Here is a 21934-nt window from a genome sequence, read left to right on the forward strand (position 1 = left end):
GTGATAGGACCCAAATACAAAATAACTAGAGGACACCAGATTAGGGGAAGGTTGGTATACTGCGCTTTCTGCTGACCATTATAAACTTGCTGGCATCTGCAAGATCATAGAAGAGGAATCTCCTCTTGTGCATTGACAGTAGCCCCCAGGACTGGCAGGCCAGGGGCATGGTTGTCTGCTGAATTCCCAGCAGGCAGCAGACCATACCAGAAGTTAAACTGAGCCACATGACCTAGGGTCATGAGTGCAAAACAGCAGAAGGGAGAGGGAGTCCACATAACCACTCTTTGGGGTTTATCTTCTCACGTTTCAGCCTCAACCTGGATTGCCCAAGAAAGTAAGCAGTCAAGTAATTTTAGAACCACCGATGCAAAATAGCAAGAGTGGGGAAAATTCATATATCCTCAGCACAATACAGAAATGTTATATTTAGAATCGAGCAGCAACCCATTGTAGAATGAGGTACTAAAACAACAAGCCTGGAAAATTATGTTTGTGCTGGGGTGAGAGGACCTGTAAGGGATCTTGCACAATAGAACGGAGAAAAACAGCCTGTTAACTCAGCAACACAGACAACATTAAGACCATGCCTACCTGTTTGGTGTGGCTTCCCCGTTCCCTTCATTCAAGTCTCTTAGATTCCAATTCGCCCATAGACTCTTCCTCGATTACACTCCCCCCACCCCAGCAGCTAGCAATCATACTTGAGGATCAGCCAGCTGTTGTAGTAGTCTCTCCCTTTACAACGTCTGTTCCACCTGCTCTTCTGCCACATGATGTGTTTATGTGAGGAGCGAGAGGGGCAAGCTACACAAGCCTAATAGGATTTTGGATCTTGTTTTTAAAATGAAAAACAGCCCAGTTTATAGGTATCAGGGATCTGCTCACACAGGATTAAGGGGAAAAGTGGCTAAAACCTAAGTCAAACTATGCTTACAAGCCACTCCATCTACAGGTTATTGGGGTAGCGTCTCCATCACAGTAGACCACACTTAAAGAAGCTGTTTAGTGCAAGGTCTGAAATTAAACATGTAATTCCATCAAGTGCCCTAAAGAAAGTCACATTTTATGAGACCACAGGAAAAATACTCCTCAAAAGGAAAGACTTAAAGGTTTATTAACTTCATGAAAGTTCAGCTCTACAGAGTCTGCCCAGTAGAACAGTACAGATTCTAAATGAGCATTAACCCCGTCACTTAAGTATCCAAAATTAGAGTTAAAATCCACTTCCAAGTGTAAATAGGATTCTATTTCTTCTTCAGACAAAAATACTGCAGCACACTGAGGAGCTTTAAGCAGAAATATGAATGGGTGTAAGTTATATTTTAAAAATAAAGAGAATTAGTAATTATCTGTTCAAGATTTATTTGTAGGAGTTTCTCTCCATCCTTTACTTTCTTAATTTGACCATGAAGTTATCCCAATTTGATTCTTAGAAGAGAGGAAGGCATTTGGGCAGCAACACACAACTATCAATCTTCACTGGAAAAGTATAAACAAATCCTTCTATTTACCTGGCATGGGCCAGTTAAATCAGCACAAAGTCTTCCAGCCTAGAGAATCAGGAGATAAAAAAATTAAAAGTGACCACTGTTTTTTGGGTGTAGCTGATGCAGGGATCAGAACACCTACAGCTCTCCTGTGATGCTTATTCTTAAAAGCAGGAAGAGAAAGATGCAGAAAACATAAGATCTCTAAGTCAATTGTGTGCCTTTTAGAGCAGCATGCTTAACAGACTACTGATACAAATGTAGTTTCAAAATTATTTGTGAAAAATAATTCACACCTACAGGAGGGCTGTAATGCTTGCAAATTTGTTTCAGGAGGGCTTAGACTAAAGCAGCCTTCCCCAACTTAATGTCCTGCATGTGTCTAAGAATACAACTCCCTTCTCCCCAGCCACCATGGCCATTGGGCATACTCTTGGGGAAGATGGAAATTGCAATCTAGCACATCTAGAGAGTGCCAGAGAAGATTGCTAGAGAAGGCTGCTGTAAAGATATTCTCAGTTCATTTGTCTCTGACAATAAGCAAGACATAAGCTAAAAAATCAGCACATGAGAAGCAAGCTCAAAATTACCTCCTCTTCCATGGGGATAGAAGTTCATCCTTCAGTGATCACCAAGTTAGGAGCATCATTCTTTGCAGTCCAGAAAAATGGGAGGAAACTCCTACAAAAATATGTTTTCATCTAATTTTAAGGAGTAGCCAAGAAACCCAACAGAAGGCTCTGTCATGCAAGCCAGAGCTCAGTGTCCTGAGGCAGTGGGGGTGCAGTGGTGGTGGCAGTCAGCTACCAAGGAACAGTCCATGGAACACTGTAGAAGTGCCTCAAGTCTAGCCAGGCACACCTTTCACCAAGGACTGCAGCAACTCTCTTTCTCCCCATCCCAAATGAAAAAAGGCCCACAGTAAGCAGTCCTAAATTTATGCAAGAGTAGAAGCCAGCCTCCCATCGTCATTGTAATACATGAGACTCTGGACTCAAAGTGCTCTGCTATTAAGCTGCACCACCCAGAGCTGGCAGCCAGGGTCCAGCATGGGCAGCTGTGAAATTTGCACCACAGTCAACATAGTGATGGGTCTCCAAGGAACTCTGAGTTATATGACCGATGTAGGAGATCTTCACTGAAGTCCTGAGGGACAAAAGCAAAGAAAAGTACTTCAGAGAAAGCAAAAGACCTCTGTTCCTTTCAATGAAAGGTAATTGTGTTTCAGACTGAAATCTTTGCCTAGGCTACAAAAGTATTGGCTGATGGGGCAGGTATTTTAAATATGCAGGTGGCAAAGGTTCATGTTAGAGAAATGCTGAAGCCATCTAGCAACTCTTGTCTACAACAGAGGACGTGCGTTCAGTCAGGCACTTGAATAAATAAGTGGACAAAGGAGACTGGACAAAGACACAATTAACTGCAGGCCCTTAACCAAAGCCACGCAGAAGACAGCCAAGCAGAAGGCATATTCAGGGCATATTCAGGGCTTCACTGCTATGATACTCTGCACTGGGTGTTGGCAGCAATCAAAATCAGGTGCTGTCAGGCCAATGGATGCTACAGGGGGCTTCAAAGGGAGATCAAGATTCAGAAAATGTGGAAGTGTTGCAAGTGATGTGCATTGTGCACATAGCGAGCCCCTTGCCTCATTTCACTCCCCTTCTAGCATTGAAGAGCAGATGAATGTTCAAAGAGGGATGCTTTTTGCAGGGAACAAAGCAGACCTGTAACAGATAGGAAGGGCCCTTTGCAAATAATCAGTCAAAAGAACTGCAAAAAATGCAACGGTGAGCATACATATTGAGAATCAGAGGCCCAGACAACTGAATGTTTTGGCATGCATGCCTCAGCATGCATACAGAATGGTCTCCCTTGAACATCAAGGATACCACCATGCTTCTTCTCTTGGAAGAGACTGTAACAGAGTATAGTCAGAGTTGTATATCTGCTCAAGTTTCACAGCACTGCAAGAAGCAGTCAGGAGCACATAATTCATATTTCATGAGAGTCTCAACCTCACAATGGGAGCAGGGAGATTTCTTCTTCTGGATATGAGCAGATGCTTGAGTAACCCTTACTGAGATTGAGATAGTAGAAGGAAGATTCAGTTATCAGCTTGATGGTTGGGTATTCAGTATTTTTGCTTATTCCAAGACTGGCAAACAGAGGAATGTATGCAAAAGCAGTTATACAAATACACTATTTACATTTATGCAGATTACAGAATTCCTGAGTTCAGCTCTTCTGAACTCCAAAATTTGAATTGCCTGATAAAGAATGTTAAACTTTGGCATGGAATACACAGTCTTCATGTATACCTCCTTTCAACACAGACATCCACCAAGAGCCTAGCAGGCCTATTAATCTACCTTCATCCCAAATATTAGACTGCAGGCCAGTGTCTAGTTGCCAATTCATGGCAGAAGATAACTTTATTTGTGGATTTTTCTTAAACCTATTTCTAGCCCCCAATGTATAGCATAGTATAAAGAGATGCATACCTCATGAAAATCACAATATTGTGCACTCTGATCTTGGGCAATGTGCAAAAGAAACTAGAAAAGACCAAGAGAAAAAAATAGATTATAAGAAAGCATTAAAAGAAAAATAGTCTGTTAAAGGGGTCTTGTCAAATTAATAATCTCACAACACTATTATTCTGTGAGAAGTGCCTAATGCAGTACAGTGTTTTTCAAGCTTTGATATAATTTTGTTTATCAAGCCTTTTTCAGTTTTCATTTAGGATTGGGCCTGCAATTTTCAGCTTGAAAGTTTCTTTTCTTAATAATTCTGTCATGATGTGTTTTAATCACAACACATGTATCCAATCCCCAACTGAACACAGGTGCCACGAAGTGAATCACCTGCCACAGAGCAACCATCCAGATTTGCAAAAGGCTTGTACGATTTGTGGCTCTGAGTCAAACATGAACAGACCACACCACATCCAAGCAGCTTGGTAAGTTCCCAACGTGTCTTCTCCCATTTTTGCAAACCTCTCATTCTAGGCACATAGCAAAACCAGAGGTTTTGCTGAGCTTTTGGTGGACTGCATATGCCCCACAAGTCGGGCATTCCTGCTCTATACTCTACCAGGAGGAACCCACATCGGCAGCAGCTCTGAGGCTCAATACTGTGGAATGCAGCAGAAAATCTTACTTCACTATCAAGCAGTGCTGTGAAGCTTCAGAGAGCTGATCTAGCTCAGAGCAGAGATGGCTCCCCAAAGACTCATTTTCATTTGCAAATGAGCATCTATGCTGCAGATGTCCTTCAAAATGAACTTAATTTTAAGGTCCTGGAATTGGCCATCCACATTCAGAAGATTATGCCATTCATGCTTATCAACTGAATAACCCTGGCGACACAGATGACCCACACCAAGAAGTTTCACTTTTTTCCTTTCAAGGGCATGAAATGCTGATCAAATCTGAAGATAACATGAGACTGGGTGAGCAAACTTATACCCTGGAGAACAGAAACAAAATGTAAAGGGATTTTGATAGGCTGGAGCACTGGGCCGAAAGCAACAATGGGGACAAATGCCAAGTTTTGCACCTAGGAAAAGGGAACCAAATTAAGAGTTACCAGACAAGGAATATGCGGCTCAATGGTACTAAAAGTGAGAAGGATTTTGGAATTGTAGCTCACAAGCTGAATGTGAGCCAACAATATGAACCGGCAGCAAAAAAAAGCAAATGCTATTTTAGGCTTTGTTAACAGAAGTATAGCTTCCAAATCATGTGAGGTTCTGGCTCCCCTCTATTCAGCACTAGTTAGGCCCCATCTCGAGTACTGTGTCCAGGCCTGGGCACCACTCTTCAAGAAGCACAGAGACAAGCTAGAGAGGATTTAGAGGAGAGGGACAAGGAGGATCATGGCTCTGCAAGCAAAGCCTAACAGGGAGATTGAAAGAACTAGGCACAATCAGCTTCACCAAGAGGAAGCTGAGGAGAGATATAGAGCACTTTTCGACTCCTGGAAAAGCCGTCACACAAAGAAGAGCCAGAATCTCTTCTCAATCATGCCAGAGTTCAGGACACAGAGTAACAGGCTCAAATTACAGGAAGCCAGATTCCCCCTAAACATCAAGAAAAACTTCCTGTGAGACAGTACAGCAATGGAACCAATGACCTAGGGAGACTGTGGGCTTTCCCACACTAAAGGCATGCAAGATGCAACTGGACAGCCTGCTGAGAGGGATGGTTTAACCTGGAGTCCTGCACTTAGCAGAGCAGCAGTGGACCCGATAGCCTTAGAGGCCCCTTCCAGCTCCAGTATTCTGTGATTCTATGAAATCTTCTCACACACTGACAAGTAAAATACTTATTTTAAAATGGTATTACAAGTTGTACACATTGGTACAAACTTGAAGCCATGGCCATAGAATATCCATGGAAGATCCATGGAAGTCATTCGTCATGGAAGATCCAAGAGGGTATCTCCGGATGACAGTGCTTGCTTTGGCAGAAGCATGCGATGGAAGACCTCTCTTAAGTTTCATTGGGGTGGGCAGCAGCAATATGCCAAAGCTTGAGACGTTATCATCATATTGTGAAATATCCATTTACAAAACTTGTGTACAAGTTACGCTTATTAGCTGTTCTCTATTGGAGGAGCTACTGCAGTTCTTCAGTAGACATAAGGCAGTGGACTATTTAAACAATGGTGCAGCAGAGCCAGGACTCGCAGGGAGGCAGCCCCAGACTTTACATTAGCAGGGATACCTGTCACTCTCCTCAGACTTCTCCGTTCTCTCTTAGCTTTGATGCAGTCCTCACAGTAACTGGAAGAAACATATTTTACCAGGAAAGCTGCACTGTTCCTGTTACAGGGAATTCTCCAAGTATTTTGTGGTGACTTGGTCCTGAATACAGAATAAAGTCCCTTTGCCTCAGGCATGGTCAAGTTGTGGCTCCTCAAATGTTTTGGCCTATATAGCCCATCAGCCTTAGTCAACAGAGCCAATGATGAGGGATCATGGGAGTTGTGCCCCTCTGGATGTTTTGGCTTACAAGTGGCCTGTCCCTGCTCAGATTAACAAAGGGTCAACTCTTGGAGAAGAGGTAAACTAGTTTGATGTCACGGATGTCACGGAGTAGCACCACTGCCTAAATGCATGGATTCACCTTGGGGACATGGCCTTGGAGAACGGAACTTCCAAATTTACCACAGCACCACTGTACTTAAAGAATCTGAGACTCTCTAGCAGGGAGAGGGAGGACACCTTCCTCAGAATAAGTTTTACAAAGCTGAACAATGGTCCAAGCATAGTTATTTATAAATGAATCCTTACTAGACGTATGAAAAGGGCCCGCCCATTTCAGCCTTCACTGTGAAATTCACCTACGAAGACAAAAAGCATGAGCAATCATTCATCAAGTCTCATTAGTTCAAGGATGATATGTCCTCCCTGCACCACCCCACCCAAGACCTCAGCCTCGAAAGAATAAGAAGACTGCTGTACCAGCTGGTCACTCAATGGCTGGATGCGGGTGACATTGTTAAGTTGTTTTGTCCCAACCACAGTGTTCATATACTGCACTTGGCTGGCCAAGCTGGTTACCTCTACCGAGTAGAAATTGGAATTTCTGATGCGGAGAGTGGCCTATAGAGAGAAAGGAAAGAGAAGTCTTCAAAGTAAGGCTTCACACCCAGCCTAGGAAATCCAGGTGAATGAAGTATATACGCTTGTGCATTACCGTAATGGCAAGGACAACAAGGGAGTTTTTTTCGTCAAACCAAACTGTAACCACTTTGATGCCACTGTCATCCACAAGGACTGAATGAGGAAAGAGAAAGAAGACCACCAACCCTGACACCAGGAGGCAGAGCAGCACTGACACCACGACATAGAGCTTCCTGCAGAAGACAAGATCAATCATTTTAACCTATTCCCTTCAACCCCTGCTAACAGGTTCACCCTGACACATGGCAAATCATGTCCAATGCATGAGGCTCAAAGGCTACTTAAGCCTCAAGTGTGGGGATCCCCTCAAGATGCAAACTCTACTAAAACAAGCATCCAAGTACAATGCATTTTGGGAACAGCTCAGGATCCTTACATTCCTCAAGGACCAGAAATGTTGGCAGTCACTCAACAGAACAGGAACTCACTCATGGTTGTGGAGTGGTTCATTGGGTTGATAGTACTGAGGAACACTACATGTTACTATTAAGAAGTAGGCAGGCATTTTGTAAATCAACGGCTGGGAAGCCTCAAGAGATGAGACATGATGAGACAGAGGCGACAGCAGCACGAATCTCTTTTCTACAGGATATTAATTCCCTTTCATGTCTAAGACAGCACAATAATGGAATCAGAGTCTTCTTTTGTACTTACGTCCTTTGAGGTTTTAACCTCTGGTCATGGTATGGTATCAGAGCCACCAATTCATTAACTTGCTCTAGAAAAAAGAAAAAGCAATATTGCTAATGCCAGAGGCTCTTAATGTTACACACTGGTGTGCACAGAGCTATGCTGTTCCCTTGAGAACCATGGATTCCGAGGCTCCATGCAACAAATCCTAGAGATTTGATTTGAATTTGCAGCAAACTATCATGAGATTGCAGTGAACTATCACAAACTTTTTTTCCTGCTGGTTTGAATTAAAGACGATATAACAAACTTGTACTAGAGCTCAGCAATCACCCTGGAGGACAAAGAGCCACTTTAAGTTTAAAGAGCCAGAAACAAATAAAAAACCTAACCTGAACAGTTACCCCCAACCCTTAACTTACACAGCTGTAGCAAGAGACAGAACTGGGTTCCAGGCTCCCCATGCCAATGAACTAGAGCCCTACCTGCAACACCACATACCTGCAAGGTTTGATGCACCAGGGAAGTCACTCAAAGGCCACTGGACAACAAAAGGACTGCAGAGGTGCATCAGGCGATCGGGCCTCCATTCCAAGGAACAGCCAAGCAAGTCACCACAGTGTCATCATATTTTATTGCAGCCCAAGTGCAGCCCACCTGGGTTCTGGTTTCTGGAGAGCACTACCCTGTTTCGCTCAAACACCAGTTTTCTGATGCTTTCCTGTATTTTGTGTACACCTCCAACATAAACTCATTCAGAAAGGCTGAAATACCTCTCCTAAGGTTTAGTTACTGCCAATGAGAACTTTGAGCTAAACCATGCTGATATTTTGGTCCCACTTATTTTGGCTTTAGCCCCACTTACCACTGGAAGGCACTCCCTCACCACCACACCTAGAACTTCTCCAAAACTGAGTCTGACCCACAAGGTGAAAGAGGTTCCTCAGCCCTGTTGTACTGACAAAACTCTTAACATTTCTGCTACCGCCACCACGTGGTTGTGGGGTGGGAAGAAAAAGAGAGGAGAGGAGAAGATTTGCTCGGGGTAAAACAAGCTCTCAAAACCAGACATTAGCATTCAGATGACAGGAGTGTGTAGGAGACAGACGAGTGTGGCAGGAGGGTGTCCCAGAGGCAACCCAGTCCAAAGCGTCATGCACTGGAGCAGGATTCCAGGCTCCAACAGCCACAATGTGTTAGGTGAGAGGCAGCATCAAGGGCAGGGATGGCTGGGCACTTGCCAACAGCCCACAACTCGGTAGGCCTCCGTAGCTGCAACCACTGCACTTCTCACCACTGCCACTTGTTTAGCTCTGGCCTAGACAATGGTGCTAGTGAGGAGGGGAAGAAAATGTTGGAACCTCATTGCTCCCTGGCTCTCTATGTGTCTAGCAAGTGAGTGGAGGCAGCGATGAGAAAGATGAAGAGCTGCAGCAGCAGCTGCTGGCAGTCAGAGTTAGAAGGCAGGCTGAGCAGGCTGCGGGGCTCGGTGGGATGTCCTGCCCAAGCACTGCCAAAACCTGGGGCTTGCGTGTATCAAGTCATCATCAATCACAGCAGTGAACTGTGAACATTAGACTGGGAATTCCTGCAGGGCAAGGAACTGGCCTGACCCACACAAAAGCAGAGATTAAAGAGCGAGACCACACCACAGGTCTTAAGACACCAATCAGCCTGCCAACAAGAGCTTTGCCTCAAAATACAGTTAGTGCACCTCTGAGGCAGGCTGTGTAAATGAGGGCAGGTATTTTACTGCCTGAGGAGCGAGAATGAGAAGGTGCTCTTTTCCCATTCCATATACAAAAATCGATTGGACAAGCTTACTTCATTCCTGTCGATGGGGCAACACCATGGGCAACAGGTTTGTTCAGGGGCAGTTGCTACCTTTCCATGTCTGTTACCTGAGGTGACTGCCCCATGGGAGGGCTGATCCTGAAGGCAGATGCAAGGAGGAAATGCTGAAGACAGGACTAGAGGGACCAATAAAGGGTGTTTCAGGATGCCGCAGAGGCCAGTGCGTGTGTTTTGAGAGACCCACTCTCCCCTGAAGGGAGAAGGCAGGCAAACTCTACAGAGAATTACCTGTGGGGATGCAGCCAGTGCCTTGGCAGGAAGGGCAGGTGATGCTGTCTCGCCCAGTGAATTCCACATATGGGAACCTGGCAATGTCTTCTTCCCGATTCTTGTTGTCCAGCAAATCCTCATCACTGTCATTCTCTCTTTGTAGCCTGGAGCAGGAGGAGCTCGTGTTCGCAGACAGTGAAGACCCCATTGTTACGGCTAGCAGGATTGGGGGAGCAGAACCTCACATGCCCTAAAATTAAGTCCAAAATAAAGCAATATCTTTATACAAAAGCAAGCTCTACTCCTGCCCAACATTAATTGTTCCCCGGATTCCCTTCAGATTGAGACACTGTCAGAATCAGATGTAGATCACCCTATGTTTGCTTGACCCTTGCTTTTCTTGGCTACTTAGGAAAGCCAGTCACGGGATTGACACCTGGGTCCAGGAGGTTATCAATGTCTCATTGAGGGAGGGCTGGGTCCCTGCCCCTTTAAAGGAGGTAGTGATCCAACCTGTCCTGAAAAAGACATCCCTGGACCCAGAGGTGGCCGTCAATTGTAGACCAGTGGCCAACATCCCGTTTTTTGGGCAAGGTGTTGAATCAGGTGGTGTCGGGACAACTCCAAGCACTCTTGGATGAAACGGATTATCTGGACCCATTTCAGTCCAGTTTCAGACTCGGTTATGGAACTGAATCTGCCTTGGTCGCCCTGTATGATGACCTGTGCAGGGAGAGGGACGGAGGGGTGCATCCCTGTTGGTTCTCCTGGACGTCTCAGCAACTTTTGATACCATCAACCATGGTATCGTTCTGGATAGGCTGGCTGGGTTAGGAGGAGGAGGTGCTGCACGGTGGTGGTTCCACTACCTGGCCAGCTGATTCCAGAAGGTGGTGCTGGGGTACTATAGCTCTGTGCCACAGCAGCTTTGCCACGGGGTACCACAGGGCTCTATTTTGTCCCCCATGCTCTTTAACATCTACATGAAACCACTGGGAGAGGTCATCAGGAGGTTTGGGCTGCGGATCCATCAGTACGCTGATGATACCCAGCTCTACCTATTGTTTACATCTACTCCAGGTGAGGCAGTGCTGCCTTGAACCGGTGCCTGGTCGAGATAATAGGCTGGATGAGGGCCAATAAACTGAGCTTCAATCCAGATAAGATGGAGGTCCTATTGGTGGGTGTTCGGGCTTTCAGGTAAGTGATTTTGATCCTGTCCTGGACAGGGTTGCACTCCCTCTAAGGGACAGATCTGCAGCCTAGGAGTGCTCCTCAACCCAGAGCTGTCCCTGGAGGACCAGGTGACGGCGGTGGCGGGGAGTGCCTTCCTCTAGCTTTGGCTGGTCCATCAGCTGCGTCCTTACCTGGACAAGCACTGCCTGGCAACGGTGATACATGCCCTGGTAACTTCCCGGTTGGATTACTGTAACACGCTCTACATGAGGCTGCCCTTCAATTGGTTCAAAACAGAGCTGCCATGCTGCTGATGGGGACTGTTCAGCGTATTATTCTCATATAATGCCGGTCCTGTACCAGTTACTTTGGCTTCCAATTGAAGTCCGGGCCCAACTCAAGGTGCTGGTATTAACTTATAAAGCCCTAAACAGCTTGGGACCAGAATACCTGAAGAAACATCTCCTTCCTTATATGCCTTCATGCCCCTTAAGAAGTTCTCAGGAGTGGCCCTGCTCCGGGAACCCTCGCTGAAGGAGGTAAAGAGGATGTCTACTTGGAGTAGGGCCTTCTCTGCGGTGGCACCCAGACTGTGGAATGCACTCCCCAGAGAGGTTTGCCTGGCGCCAAGCTTATACTTTTTTCAGTGCCAGGTGAAAACCCTTTTATTGAAACGTCATCTTAAGAATTAGGGGTTTTAGAAGTTTAAGTTAACAGTCACATTTTTATTTTTATTATATTTTTTCTTTTGAATGTGATTTCCTCATTTTTTCTTAGTTATTGTTTAAACTCTGGTTGTATTTTATTACTACTGATTGTATTTATTACTATTTATTATCTATTGTATTATTGATTGTACTTTTATTATTGCTGTTGATTTTAGCTTTGTAAGCCATCCTGAGATGTTGTTGTGAAGGATGGGATAGAAATGTTTTAAATAAATAAATAAAATAAAAGGGAATAAAAGTCTGAATTCTGTACGAAACAACAATGAATTCCACAACCCGGACAATGCATGCTTGCCTGATTCCCTTCCATTTACAGAATTTATTTGGGCTTTGCCAGTTATGAAGAGAGACCCCTCGCCAGTGAATCTCTTATTCAGCCATGATTCAAAGAAGCCCAAGAAAGCCAAGAATCTCAGGGTTCCATATTTATCATCTAATTCCATCTCCTGCACTTTTAGCTGATCCACGACCAAATTGCAGTATGCACACAACCCTGGCACATTAGTTCCCTCCAGTTAGCAAAGAAACATGCAAACTATCTACAGGGAGGGAGATGGCCACAGATGCAAATTCAGGTATTCAGACTGTTTCAGATGGGGTCACACTCCTCTCTGAGGGCAAGCGAAGCCAGTAGGGTAGTGCTTTGCATATTCCAGTCAAGAACACCTTACTCAGGGCATCTGGTACTTCCAGAAAAAGCACTTCTAGCGCCATCAAAATACATCCATTCCTCCTTAATGGATGTTTGCAGAAATGGGTGCGGGGAGAAGGGCAGGAAAAATACAGGAGGGTTACAAATGGAAGGCAATGTCATTGAGACTTTTTAAAATGTCTCCTTGCCTGAGGCAACTGCCTCACTCTGCCTATTGACAACTCTGTCTCACTGTTCACATGGAAAGTAAAGTTGAGAGGCATTTTTGACAAACATCTAGATCACAGCATTTCTAACAAGAACCATTTACAACGTTACCTGTCCATCCTCTGCTCACTGAGTCCAGTCAGCTTTTAGACATGAAATGGGGAGAAGGAGCCATGTTGGTCTTTGCCTCAAGCAGCAAAATGCCATGGGCTGGCTCCAGTTAAGCTCCCTTGGTCTCAGCAGCGCTTAGCTCCTTTCCTCTGGCAGAGCCCCCTCCTTATCCCCTCATCCTTTTGCTCCTTCTAACCCCTGTCCCATGGAGCTTTGCTCAGGAACAATCCTTCCATCTGCCTGACCCAGAAGCCTCGCATACAGACTTCTACTTTCACCATTTCTTTGCCCACCCCCTGCCACTCCTGGGACAAAAGCACTATTATTTACTAGCAAAATGCCTGTCACCCTGTGCAAGATGGTGGACACGGTTTGTATACTGCAAAGCTTTGATCCCTGGGACCTTCTAAATTCAAAGCATGAACTGTGGTCCCTCCAATGGGAGACTCTGGGCACATTTAAACAGTGCCCCTCCCAGGTACATCTTTCCCCAGTGTGTTTCCCCAAGTGTGATTCACTTCCAAGATGGAAATTAAAGGGGTGCACTCAAGAATACCACTGGGCTGGACACTAACCCTGCTTCTTGTATACAGCTTTAAACAATATGGCTGTGTGAGTGATCCTTCAGGGCACAATCCTATACATGCCTAGGCAGAAAGAAGCCCTGCAATATCCAGCATGCCACAGCAAACATGCTAGCTATGGAATGCTGCAAGTTGTAGGGCATTTTTCTGTCCAAACATGCATAGGATTACACTTTAATATTGTTGTTTTTAATGTATCTGTTTCATCATTGTTTTAATTAATATTGTATTTTAAATGTTGACAGCTTCTATGATTTTAAACTACCCTGCATGCCCTTTTCTTTGTAGAAAGGTTGAGTACAAATGAAACAAAAATATACAAGCCATTTCTCCACCTAAGCAACTTCCAGAACACCCAAAAACTAGTAACCAATTGTTTAGAGTAATCTCTTAAAAATATTTAAAATTGGGCTGTTGTCTCTTGCTGATAAAACAAGAAAACAATAGTAAATATAAGCAGCAACCCTAAAATAGAAACCACCGCAGCCTAAAAGCCAGATCAGCAATCAAGTCAGAGGGAGAGTTAATCCACACCAAAGCCATAAAAAACAAATGAAAGCTTTTCAGAATGCTAGAGGGGGAGGGCATATTAGTTTCTTCCTATAGGGTAGGCTTCCGCAACCTGGGGCTCACCAGGAACGTGGACTACAATTCCTAACATCTTTAGAGGGCACCAAGTAGTAAAAGGCTGCTGCAGAGTGAGTGTTCAATAATCTGGGTACCAGAAATGAAAACCCAGGCTGCACTTCTGACAACAGGTGAACACAGCAAAGGACCTCTCTAGATGACTTCAGGATGGCATGTGAAGAAGGTATTTTAAATCTTCCAGACTCACACCATTTAATGCCCTTTCCCCCACACTGATCCACCATGGAGACAGCAAGAGCACTTCATTCTTCTACTTGAGAAAAAGCATTGTTCTTTGAGGGTGGGTGGAATTATTACTATTTTCCTGAAAGAGGAACCTGCGATTTGTGTTTCTGCAGGATACACTATCCTGGGCTTAGATGTCACCTCGGGCTGGGAGACAACAGAATTCCCCACCACCACCTTGCCACACAGTAGAAGCTGACAGGAAGGACTCTGAATTCATGGAGGATGCTGCAGGCATCCCCTTTGAGGTGGGATATGTACATGGAGTTTTTGTTGCACACTAGAAGTTCCCTCACAATACATGGCTTGGAATCAGATCCCCAGTGCGCAGACACTAGACCTGCAGATCCTGAGGTCTTGCACTCCCAGCGTTCCTAACCACTGGTGATGTTGGCATGGGGTTGCAGGAGCTGACCACTAAATCATTTGAAAAGCTACCTTTTGCCTGTTTCCACAATTCTAGTAAGTCTCCATACTTTAAACAGTGGAACTAGAATCAACACTGGGACACAATCCCAATTTTCTGTGTTTTTAAAAAATGGGGAGAGATTATTTAGAACAACAAAGGAATACCAAAGGAGAAAGTGCGGAGTAAAGGGAGAGATAAATTAAAAGTAGGGCACACAGAGCAGGTGGAGTTAAAATTTGAAGCCTACTGGGCCAAATACTATTAGACAGTGTAGCAAGTTGGTTAAAAGCATAAAGCTACAGAGGTTTAAGACAGGAAGACGTCCTATACTTTCCAGCATTCCCCCAGTCTGCATTTGTAGGCCCGTTTTCTGTCTAAATACGCACAGAATTGTATCCTAAGCCTAGAACGGCAGAATTCCTGGTTCATCTCAATGGATGACCTCAAGCCAGCCACCACCAAACATTCACTCCTTTTGGCCTAACCTACCTAACAAGGTTGTTGTGGAGGAAAAGTACACGCGTAAGCTAACCTCATGCAATGCCCTTGCGCTTGCTAGAGGAAAGGGGTTATAAAAATACAGTCCATCAAGGCGCTTGTAGCCCGAAACAAAATAAGGACTTTGGCCCCTACCCTCCAAGTGCTTAAAAGCGTCCTCCTCAGGGCTGCAACCAGCCCTGACGTGCTTTGGGGCTCGATTCGCCCACGCCCTCTCGCCAAAACAATCAGTTCCCAACTTGCATTACCATTGCCATGGTTGTTGCTGTTGTTATCCCCCTCCGTGAAAGGGACGGCCACGCACGCACGGCTATCAAGAGCGACCGATCCCTCCGCAGCACTATTTACTCAAAGCCGGCTCTGCGTTCTCTGACTGTTTAGCGTCATTACGACAGCCAAGTGCGTCACAATCGGAGGCGTTACCCGCTGCAGCCTCGCTCTTTCTTCGGAGTAGCTGCTTCCCCAGTGCGCATGCGAGATGGAAGGGTAACCGGACGTGAGTTTGGCCAGGTGCGGCTGGGTGTTCTACTGCGCGGCTGAAAAGAAAGGGAGCGTATCGGAGGCTACATGGGCTGTGATTTCTCTGACTCAGTTAACAGTCCCGTTTCCAGACGGGGTTAGTCTTTTTAAGTAAAACCTAGGAAGAGTCTTTAATGGAACCTTTGCTTTGAACACATGCTTACTGCAGTTTTGGTGCTTTTACTGCTGTTATCTGTAAATCCTGTATGTCGCCTTGACAGGGTTCTGCCCTTTAAAATTAAAATCAGTTGTGGCATGTGCCTAATACATTTTAAAGTTGTTCTTCCCTCGGTGCAGTTAGGGAAACTTATCCCAGAATTAAAGTTTAAAGGTGTAGCCCTATGCAGGATTAAATAGAAAAAAAGCCTGATAACTCCTAACATGCCGTAGTCGGCCGAGCATGCTGGGAGTTGTAGGCCTTTTTCCTGTATGAAGTTGCAAGGGATTGCAGCTTTATTCTTTAAGGTGCCAGAAGATTTCTTGCAGTTTTAACCTATTTGATTTTGCTGTTGTTCGTGGCGTTTGAATATTTGTTTCCTGCTGAACCTTCTACTGAATGTGTTGCCAAAGATTTACCTTTAGCTACTGCCTACCTTACTGGCAGTTCGAAAGCATGCAGATACAAGTAGATGAAAAGGTACCACTTCGGTGGACAGGTAACAGAGTTCCATGCACTTCGGTGTTTAGTCATGCCAACCACATGACCACGGAGACTGCGGACAAACGCTGGCTCCCTCAGCTAGGAAATGGAGATGAGCACTGCCCCCTAGAGTCAGGCATGACTGGACTTCATGTCAAGGGGAAACCTTTACCTTTACCTTTTTACCTTACTGGCTGATAGCATAACCTGACGTAATCCCTCATGTTAGCTTTCTATTAAATCCCACTGCATTTGGTACTCAGAAGTAAGCCTTACTGAGTTCAAAAGGATTTACTTCTACTAAGTATGTATAGGATGACAGCAGAAGAGTAGGTTTTGATGCATGCTGGGGCCAGAAGCCCGAGCTGTGCAACCCAGGGGCACCCCTGAGCAAATGATGGGGCAGTGACAATCAAGCTGGGTCTGGAATCGGCACCTAGACTGGAGTGAGCATGTTAGGAGATGAAGCTGTTGGCCATCACATCCTTCCTTCCTTTTTTCTCTTAATTTTATAGACAGGCAGTGGCAAGCCAAGCACATACACAGTCATGGCTGCTTATTTTATTACATTACATTAAAATATATCTCTTTACCACAGAACATTACCTATTCCCATGTAAATGTGGTTAACATCAGGGAAGCACAAACCAGTTGTATTTTATTTTTGTAGTCATGATGGTGCTATGTATTAGCTGAGTTTAAGCAGTGGTAAAGCATGGAATGGGTAATGGTCTAAAGTTCTCTGCTCCCTTCTCCAAGTCTAAAGGGGGGCGGGGTTATGTGTGTGGGGATAAAGCAGATTTTCTTCTGGATACCTGCTGTACCTGAGAAGTCTTCAGGCTGCAGAAGCCTGGCTTAAACTGCACTACTGAAAAGATGGGAAAGTAGGCTATGTACTACTTCAGATTGTCAGGGAAGGGGCATTTTTCTGACCTTTTATGTAAAATAAACTCTCTGCATAGATAGATAGATAGATATAGTGGGGAGGGGTAGGGAAGAAAACCCAGCACAGAAGGGAGCAGGCTGAGTTAGCACCTTTTTTTCTGGTGTGTAAGTTTTCTAGATGCAGCCAGGTCTATGCATATTATCAAGCTTAATGAGGGTTGATTCCGCATAAGCATACATGCAGAGGTGGGCAATGTATGGCCCTCCAGATCATTTTGCCTACAACTCCCATCATCCCTATTTCTGGTAGCCAGTGAGGGATGATGGGAGTTCTAGGTTAAAACATCTGGAAAGCCACAAATTGCCCACCCTTGCTAGAGCATCGCAACTTGGCAGGGTGGTTTTTATAGGCATGTGTCCTTCATAGTTCTTTCTTGCAACAGTCCAAATTTGTGCAAAAGCAAAAAGGTGTGTGGACAGGGGAGAAGAGGTGCAATAGCTGCTTCATTTTCCTCCCATAAAATGTTTGCAGCCTTGAAGAATGAGATTGCCTGCTCGAGGCTAGTGTTAGGATAGTAGTGTTGCTTGAGAAATGAATAAGCAAATTAGCTCATTTTTTGTTGGGCTAATTCTAGGCCATTTAACTTTGAAACAACCCAGAGTATTCCAGGTTGGAAATTGTGCTAAAAGCCTATGAATAGGCAATCACAGAATATTATTTGAAGAAGCGATGGGCATGCTAGATACCAAGTGCTTGCCTACTCATGTTCTGTCATTCCTGGGTTAATTAACCCAGAAATGCCTGTTTTATGAGAAGCAGCTCATAAGCTATGATTGTCCACCCAGAGAATTAGGATTGGCAGAGTGGGCAGCTTTGAAAAGAACCTGGTTGACTTGTGAATTCTGCCTTAGTATTGACCATGTTCACGGCAGTTCCCCCAAAGTTTCACTAGATGGTACCCAACGGTAAGAGAAAGCTCTGCTTTTTATGCTTTCTTTTCAAATGAGCAAGGTTGACAAGAATGTGTGTGAAAACAGGATGTCCTCGGTCTAGGAGCAGACAGTGGCAGGATGGTTGGACGTGGAACCCCTGCCTACCAGAAAAAGAAGGGTGCTTTGCCTTTTCCTGATTTGGTGCTGGCTGTGTGTGTGTGTGTGTTGGGGGGTGGGAGGGTGCTTGGTGATAGGCAGAGATAGCATGGCCTTTCCCCCAGAATGATCTTCATCACTAAGGCTTGGGAGGAGGCCTCAGTGGCTTGGAGTGCCTTCTACCAGCTTCAGTTGGTGGCCCAACTAAGGAGCTATCTCAGCAGGGATAGCCTAACTGTGATATTTCATTCTTGGTAACCCGCCAGCCAGATTATTTCAATGGGTGATGGTTGAGCTGCCTTTGAAGATGCGTCAGAAAGCTCAGCTTGTGCAAAATATGGCAGCCAGACTGGCGGCAGGGACCAGGAAGTCCAGACATATAACACCAGTTGTGGTCCATCCATGCAAACTGCCTGCACATTTCCAAGCCTAGCTAACCCAAAGGAGTACCTCCCTGTATAGAGTTCCCTATCTACTCTGCTTGTCATCTGAGGCCCTTCTCCAAACGTCTCCCCCAAGAGAGGATGACAACAAGGGGGAGCACCATCTTCAGAGCAGCTGCCCCCAGCGAGGCCTACCTGTTGTCATTTTGGCACCAGGTAGAAACTTTCATTCATTCTCTAGTATTTGACAGCATGTGACGGGGGTTTCAACGAGTCTTGAAATTTCTTATCACTGATTGTCAAATTGGTTATACATATTTGAATGGCTTTATGTTATGTTACAGTATTGGATTTTAAGACTCCATGTGCCATAGGGGAGGCAGAAAATGTGGTATCTTTCAAATGTTTCTTGAACATGCCGCTGCTCACTTAGACTTTCCCTGGACTGTAATCAAATTAACCATTCTGTTTATTTGACTGCTCCCATAATGTTCATGTTTGTTGTTGTTGTTATATTGTTAATGTGTTTTTTTAAAATTGTACTTGTGTTTTTAATATTTTTAATGGAAACCACTTAAGGATTAAAAGAAACATTTAGCAGGCTAAAAATAGCACAGATAAATACAATTTGTGAACTACTCAGAGATGTGCTTATTGAGTGGTATAGAAATGCTGTGCATGAAATGGAATGGAACTTTTTCATTATTATTTGCATTCTGCTCCTTCCATTCTCATTTTTAAAAGAGGCAAAACAAAGAGGGTAAAAGAACAAATAACCTGTCGCATCAAGTGTCAATGCACATCTACCCCATATGCATATAACTAGCAGCTTTTAGTTGGAGCAGGCCTTAGGCCACAATCCTGTGATGGCTCAATTATTTATTTAAGGCATTTTTATACCATTTCTATTTAGTCAATGACTGTCAGGATGGGTTACAACACATTATAAACTAAAAATATACTCGAATAAGAAAAAAAGAGTATAAAATCAGGAATATAGTCTGAAATAGTTATAAAATTAATTAAATCAAAACCAAATTAAAAAATAACCACAGTGACATATAAAACATATGAAATTTTAACAGTTAAAATACTGTGAAAATCAAAAGGGTTTAGCTTTGCACCGAAAGGTATATAGTGTCGGCACCAGGCACATCTTCCTAGGGAGCTGGTTCCACAGGCAGGATGCCATGGCTGAAAAGGCCCTTCTCTGGGTGGCCACCTTCCTTAATTTCCTCACAGCAGGCTCCTGGAGAAGGACCTCTGCTGATGACCTTAGAGTTTGGACACGTGTACATGGGAGAACAATTTAGAGCCTTCTAAGTTATTGTACTCCTTCATGGATCACTGCCTTGTTGTGGCGAAGGGGCTTGCGTAGCTCAATGAAGCTATGAGCTATGCCGTGCAGGGCCACCCATGACGGACAGGTCATAGCAGAGAGCTCTGACAAAATGTGATCCACTGGAGAAGGAAATGGCAACCCACTCCAGTATCCTTGCCACGAAAACCCCATGGACAGTACCAAAGGCAAAAAGATATGACACCGGAAGATAAGCCCCTCAGGTCGGAAGGTGTCCAATATGCTACGGGGGAAGAGTGGAGGGCTAATACTAGTAGCACCAGAAAGAATGAAGCAACTGGGTCAAAGCCGAAAGGACACTCAGTTGCAGATGTATCTGGTGATGAAAGGAGAGTCCGATGCTGTAAAGATCTATACTCCATAGGAACCTGGAATGTAAGATCCATGAATCAAGGCGAGCTGGACGTGGTCAAATGAGATGACAAGACTGAACATCGACATCTTCGGAATCAGTGAACTAAAATGGACAGGAATGGGTGAATTTAATTCAGATGACCATCAGGTATACTACTGCGGGCAAGAATCCCTCGGAAGAAATGGAGTAGCCTTCATAGTCAATAAAAGAGTAGGAAAAGCAATACCGGGATACAATCTCCAAAATGACAGAATGATCTCAGTTTGAATCCAAGGCAAACCATTCAACATCACAGTAGTCCAAGTCTATGCCGCAACCACTGGTGCTGAAGAGGCTGAAGTTGACCGATTCTGTGAAGGCCTACAACACCTTCTAGAATTAACACCAAAAAATGTTGTCCTTATCATCATGGGGGATTGGAATGCTAAAGTAGGAAGCCAAAAGATAACCGGAGTAACAGGCAAGTTTGGCCTTGGAGTACAAAATGAAGCAGGGCACAGGCTGATAGAATTTTGTCAAGAGAATATGATGGTCATAGCAAACACTCTTTTCCAACAACCCAAGAGACGAGTCTACACATGGACATCACCAGACAGTCAACACAGAAATCAGATTGACTATGTGCTCTGCAGCCAAAGATGGAGAAGCTCTATACAGTAGTAAAAACAAGACCAGGAGCTGACTGTGGCTCACATCATGAGCTTCTTGTTACAAAATTTAGGCTTAAATTGAAGAAAGCAGGGAAAAGCACTAGGCCACTCAGGTATGACCTAAATCATATCCCTGATGAATATACAGTAGAGGTGACAAATAGATTTAAGGAATTAGATCTGATAGAGTGCCTGAAGAACTATGGATGGAGGTTTGCAACATTGTACAAGAGGTAGCAGCTAAAACCATCCCAAAGAAAAAGAAATGCAAGAAAGCAAACTGGCAGTCTGAGGACGCTTTACAAACAGCTGAGAAAAGAAGGGAAGCGAAAGGCAAGGGAGAAAGATACACCCAACTGAATGCAGAATTCTGGAGAATAGCTAGAAGAGATAAGAATGCCTTCTTAAATGAACAGTGCAAAGAAACAGAAGAAAACAATAGAATAAGGAGGACCAGAGATCTCTTCAAGAAAATTGGAGATATGAAGGGAAATTTTCATGCAAAGATGGGCATGATAAAGGACCAAAATGGCAGGGACCTAACAGAGGCAGAAGAGATTAGGAAAAGGTCACAAGATTACACAGAGGAACTATACACGAAAGAGCTTAACATCCCTGATAACCATGATGGGGTGGTCACTGACCTCGAGCCAGACATCCTGGAATGTGAAGTCAAATGGGCCTTAGGAAGTCTGAGCAACAACAAAGCTAGTGGAGGGGACAGTATTCCAGCTGAGCTATTCAAAATCTTAAAAGACGATGCAGTAAAAGTGCTACACTCAATATGCCAGCAAATTTGGAAAATTCAACAGTGGCCACAGGATTGGAAAAGGTCAGTTTACATTCCCATCCCAAAGAAGGTCAATGCCAAAGAATGTTCAAACTACCGCACCATTGCACTCATTTCACATGCTAGCAAAGTGATGCTCAAAATCCTAC

General features: G+C 44.5%; 1 protein-coding gene across 2 annotated transcripts; it reads right to left on the reverse strand.

Moving 5' to 3' along the window:
* Nucleotides 1-1094: 1094 nt before the first annotated feature.
* Nucleotides 1095-15489, reverse strand: TMEM106C (transmembrane protein 106C). Of its 2 annotated transcripts, none has more exons than XM_044443240.1 (8): nt 15363-15489; nt 9895-10126; nt 7837-7900; nt 7196-7355; nt 6961-7101; nt 6790-6839; nt 3995-4048; nt 1095-2636 (listed from the first exon to the last, which is right to left on the reverse strand). In XM_044443240.1, exons 2-8 carry the CDS (start codon nt 10082-10084, stop codon nt 2501-2503), a joined length of 795 nt encoding a protein of 264 aa, XP_044299175.1. In that variant the 5' UTR covers nt 10085-10126; nt 15363-15489; the 3' UTR covers nt 1095-2500. The 2 variants fall into 2 exon arrangements, with proteins under 2 accessions (XP_044299175.1, XP_044299176.1); XM_044443241.1 differs by lacking the exon at nt 15363-15489 and adding an exon at nt 15250-15350.
* Between the last annotated feature and the right edge of the window lie 6445 nt (nt 15490-21934).

This window comes from Varanus komodoensis, unplaced genomic scaffold, assembly GCF_004798865.1.
Source record: "Varanus komodoensis strain SLA01 unplaced genomic scaffold, ASM479886v1 scaffold41, whole genome shotgun sequence".
Classification (NCBI taxonomy): domain Eukaryota; kingdom Metazoa; phylum Chordata; class Lepidosauria; order Squamata; family Varanidae; genus Varanus; species Varanus komodoensis.